The following is a 5,392-nucleotide window of genomic DNA, read 5'->3' as shown; positions in this document are numbered from 1 at the left end:
AATAGATGATTATTATATTATGCATATTTTGCACAATAGATTTTGTTTGGGGAAGGGTCTAGAAGCTATTCAGGGAACTGACAGCCACCCCCCCCCCCGCAATAGCTCTGAGAAATCATATGATATTTCTGGTTTCTGAGATTCACAAGCATGTGCCCAGATGCCTTCAATCATATAATCAAAACCATGAATGCTGGAAACTTGTTTCCCTCACTCTCTAAACAAAATCAAAGGTTTTCATGACGCTGAAGTTAGTACTCAATAGCACATTCTATGTTGCTGTGAAACATACATGGCCCTAGCTATACCCAAACAGCAACAAAAACACAAGCAGATAGATAGCATGAAAAAGAAGAAAAAGCTCCTGGGTGTGTGGTAAATTGGACAGTTTTATCTAGATACACTGTACTAAGCCACGTGTTAAATTTCCCAACTATAAAAATAAATTTATTAAAAGAAGAAGAAAAACACACCCTGTATTGCATTGAACATTGATCTGATTGACAAATGTTTGTACACTGATCTCTAGGGCTTCATTACTATGCAACAGCATCATTCTTTGAAATTTACAAAACAAGAAATCTCTGTCAAGAAATAGTCTCATATTGCTCTTCAGTATTCTTCCTTTGCCGAAGTAAACTTCAGTAAATTGCAGTTTTCAGTAAGCCCACGCATGGCTGGAAATGTTTCCATTCAAGTAAATTCTTGGAAGTATCAATATGGGCTGCCATTTTCAGTTTCTTAAAGGTGTGTGTATATATGTGTGTACATACACACACATATGGTGTTGTGGGAAGGCTTTGTTGCTGTGGAAGGGGAAGGAAATGGCTAATTTTGCATATGGCATATACCTATTTCTAAATTTTATGCACACTGTATTTATTTCATAAGAATGAAGTCATTTATGAAAGGGAAATTCTAACACTGATGATAAATGATGAGGCTGAGGCCTGTGTTCTTTTGTTGCATTAAAGAAATTTTTGAATTTCAACTTTTTTGCTAAAATAAACTTCAGGTCAAAATTTACAAAGTGCACAGTCAATCACTTGAAGAAGTGATTTTTTTTTTTAAAAAAGTATAAATAAAAAGCCATTACAATGGCACCATCCCATTCACCAGCTGGACCTTCATTTCTTGAAGGCTGTTCATTATCTTCTTCTGGTGCCCAACAAGTGTGACTCCAAGACGCCTCAAATCCCTGTATGAAGAAAGCACACATTGGTTCCAAAAGGTTGACTCATCAGGAAGATCGCTGTACTTGATCATCCATGTATTTTTTTTAAACATCTGGTTCTTTCCAGCCACAAAGCCCTTTAACAATAAATATGAGCATTACTTTGAACGAAAATCCTCCCTTTTCCCCCAGTAGAAAAGTCAAGTCAGAGGAGGACAAGGTTTCTTATATACCTGTAGGTCATTTTATACAATCAGCATAATACAAATGGCAATGGCAAAAGATGGTGCTTTCCTGGATTATGGTGCTTTCCTGGATTATTCGGGCTGAAGGTGGTAAGAGTGGGCAAGGGGTGGGGCTTAGATCTGAATATTTTTTGTAGAAAGCAAGCTCTGTATGTACAAAATAAATATGGTAAAGAGACTAATTCAGCCTAAATATGCTGTTTTCTGCTGTCTGCAAGGAGGTTTTTTGTAGGTAATCTTCATCTATGTAACCCTACCCATATACATATCTGCAAACTGAAATGCTATTGCCTGAGAAAGGTTTTACTACTTGCTGGATTGATTAAACTAGCCCTGTCTTTACATTTTTCTTTCTGCAGGAGAAAGAAATGGAGATCTTTCACTGAGTGTGGTTGCTTTGTGCTTATTTTTGAGCCTGCCCTCTTCATGGGTGGAGCAAATACATTGTGCTTAGTAATGAGAACAAGCAATGGGAACAAGGTACACATGAGTATTGTCCTATTACCCCTTTCCTTTCCTACTGTTCATGGGGAAGGCAAACCCTGGAATATCAACTAAAAAGGCAGGCGTTGTTCTCTCACTCCAGTTGCAGAGAGTCAGCCACATAGCTCTTGGCCAGTTTTGGAAGTAACATGAAACCAGAGTTACATAGGGTAGAGGTTGGAACTCCACAACATCTGAATGCATGCAATCGTGATTTTGCGACTTAAAAGACCTGCTATTTGTTTTGTTAAACTCCAATTTGAACCTTCAGTTTGAGACTAATTTTTTGATTTTTTCAGTTTTGATTGCAATTTTTAATGTTACCTTATTTACATGTCATTAGACACCGCCTGGAGTCTTTGGAGTGGGCGGTATATTAAATGCTTCCAATAAATAAATAAATAAATAAAAATAAATAAGGTTCACCACCAAAGCCTGAGGTTTGGCCACCAAAGCATTACGTTCAAACGCAGATGGTGCCATAACTGGAGTTCTGTGCAGTTTTTGGAACTGTAATCATAGAGATGGTGGCGCAGACTCACCTGGGATCGTGCCTGCTCCATATTAAAATTCCAGTAACTAGGCTGATTCTGAAAATAGTTTGCTTTCTAAAATATATGTTTCATATTTAAAAACTTTACTGAGCAATCTTGTTTCAGACAAAATTGTTTAGAGCAGCGTCACATATTCTTGTGGAATATGTCTGCTTTTCTGATGTAGGCAAACCCCTTATTTGGCTATATCCCCCTTTTCAATTTGTACATGCCTTAGCTACATAAATGGAGTCCCAGAAAAAAGCACTGTGTCAAAGAAGTCAAGAAACAACACCAGCAGTTTCATTAATGTAAATTCTAGACTTCTATAATATAATAACTACTTTTTGTGAGTCTGGCAACCTCTAATTTCTGCCTCTACTGAGTTCTGAAAACTGCTCAGCCAACAATGCTCTAGTGAAGGGAATTGTGTCGATATTATCGTAAACTGTGGGTTGTTGTAGGATCCAGCACCCAGATTCCTCAGTTCTAAATCCTTAGGAAACTATTGTCTGTGCTTCTTGAGGCTCCACCACATCCGTGAAGCTGGAGGAACACCTGCAACTCTCCCCCTCTGTTTGGTTATTCTGCTTGCTTGATGGCCTCTCAAAATCTTGTCTCTACCTCTGCAGAGAGCAACATGACTTGAAAAATGTGGGATGTCAAGCAATTGAAGGAACAGGCCCTAACATACATATAATGTTGAATAGGTTTATTTGATGGGAGCTCCAACATGTTTTACTTTTCTGAAAATAGGGTCACATAGATATTGATCTTTTCTTTTAAGCCATTCTCTGCCTAGGCTTAGGGATACCCTTCACCAAGGAAAGCTAACTTCTGAAACTTGTATGGAGAACTTACTGTACATTGAACATATCTGTGCTAATCAATTCTGAAGTTCTTACTCTTTTGCAAATTTTATTCCTGTTTTGCAACTCATAGGTAGGGGTAAGTAAATACACTCATTCTTGAAACCATGGCCTCAATTGGAAAACTTAGGCCAAGTTCTCAAATTAAGCAGATAAGGAGGACAGTACCCCTTCAGACAATAGATGGGGGTCAGATGATTGGATAGTCCTCCATACCAAAACAAACAAACAAAAAACAACCCTTCCTCTGCATATAAAAGTAGATATCAGGGAGAAGGAAGAGAGCCTAGCCTTATTCTTGCCCTGCTAATTTTCACATGGAGAGGGATTTTATATCTATATATGGAGGAACTTTCAATCATCTGAGCTCCCACCTGCAGTCTGTAGTAGTACAGCCTAGATACAAATTTAGTACCTTATTTGCTATTCAGACCTTTTCTTCTCTGACTTCTGAGATTTCACTCAAGCCTATCTTCACAGCCATAAGGGCTTGAAAATGAATATCAAGACAGTAAACTCTGTGCCCAGTATAACATTCTGTTATCCCTGAGCTGACACTTCCCTCCCAGAAATGATCATTTTGTGGAATCATCAAGGCTGCTTATGAAGCGAGGGGAAGCTTTATCAGTTTAGACTCTGTAGTTATTACAGAGTGTTGTAGTGGCTTTTGTATGAAATGTTCATCTGCTCTTGTTGTTTATCCCCCTCCTAACATCAGTATGTCATAATTCTTTTTGAAATAACTCCCATGTTATAGAATGAAAAGTGAGGAATAAAAAGCAAGAGCTGGTGAATTGTGTTTTTTCCCCATTGAGTGAGGGAGGTTTTTTGTTTTTTTTTTAATAAATAAACATTTATTTTAAAAGAAAAAAAATTACAATGTAACACAACAGACACACATATTGTTACAAATATCCAGAGCTGTCTACCAGATGACAAGCAACAGGTGTCCTGAGTTTCAGTGAGCACGTATCTTTCAAAAGGGAGATGTGAAGAAGTCCACCTTTTGTTGTTAGTCATTAGAAGTCCAGCCAAGTGTATGACTACAGAGGCCAATCACATGAACTAGCTATTCTTGAAGGTTGTTCTGGCAAAGTTATCCTTGATGGGTATGGGAAGAGCTCCAGAGACATTCAAAGCCACCAGAGATTGTCCACAAGTTAGAAAGTAGATGTTCTCTCTCCTGTGGTAATAGTCTGATAATCCAGACGGAAGCATGGGTGGAAAACAGGGTATCCATCTCCTTTGCTAGAAGTAGAACTACATGGCAAAATGAATGATGGAACACACTGATTGTCAGGCCTTTCCTGATGCAGGCTGAACAGAGCACAGGACTTGGGGCAATAGCCACAGGAACCCGTTCTTTTTCAAATTATTATTTAAATGGTAGCTTTGTTTAGAATATGCATTTGGGCAGGGCTTTTCTGGCAGGCACAATTCTGAGTGGATTATTGCAAGGAAGCCACCAAGATTTTCAAATCATTTCAGGTGACTCAGGTTCAGAGTGGGCAGCTCAACACAACTTCAAAGGGGTCTGTTTCCTAAATGGCATGAAACCTTTGAAGGAGTTTAAAGTTGGGCACTCACATTTAGAGACACCCCAAAATCAGACACACTTAAAAATCTTGGTGTGGGGATATATTTTATATTTTTAAAATTGTCTTTTTAGTACATGGTAGACACATGGGTTTGTCATCCACAGAGATTGATTTCTCAATTTGCAAGGCCACTCCTTGCTTCCTTTATGTTCATTTCCAGCCTGCATCTTAAGCAGGCTGAAATTTCAGGATATGGGGACAAAATTGTTAATTGGAAGAAGTGCCCCATGAATTTTAAATGAAGTTTTGTCACTGAAATTTGGAGGATGAAAACTATTCTGATGTGTTCTTTTCTGGTTTTTATCTGATCCCCCCAAGTCCCAGCTCTGGAACAAAATGAACAGTCTCCTCATTAAACATGTCACAACACACTCAAATTCAAAACCTTTTCCATATTTCCTCTCTTCCAAACAAACTGTAAACCATAGTCTGGAAAACACTGATGGTCCTTCATGGTTTTGGAGTTCAGGCACATAAATGGATGAGGTAC

General features: G+C 38.4%; 1 protein-coding gene across 16 annotated transcripts in view; it reads right to left on the bottom strand.

Annotated features, from left to right (window-relative positions):
- Positions 1-420: 420 nt before the first annotated feature.
- EPHA5 (EPH receptor A5) overlaps positions 421-5,392 on the bottom strand; it is a 381,695-nt gene continuing 376,723 nt past the window's right edge. For 15 of the 16 annotated variants that reach the window (XR_008309586.1, XM_053260106.1, XM_053260107.1 and 12 more), the window contains one exon: positions 421-1,198. Coding sequence is in view for 15 of the 16 variants with exons in the window: in XM_053260106.1 (XP_053116081.1) it covers positions 1,093-1,198 (106 nt within the window). In the remaining variant the exon portion in view is untranslated. Of the gene's footprint in view, positions 1,199-1,442; positions 4,565-5,392 lie in introns of those variants that run through there. The other variant, XM_053260108.1, reaches the window with a different exon arrangement.

Source organism: Hemicordylus capensis, chromosome 6, assembly GCF_027244095.1.
Source record: "Hemicordylus capensis ecotype Gifberg chromosome 6, rHemCap1.1.pri, whole genome shotgun sequence".
NCBI lineage: Eukaryota > Metazoa > Chordata > Lepidosauria > Squamata > Cordylidae > Hemicordylus > Hemicordylus capensis.
The sequence above is the reverse complement of the archived record's forward strand: the minus strand, read 5'-3'. Positions and strand labels throughout refer to the sequence as shown.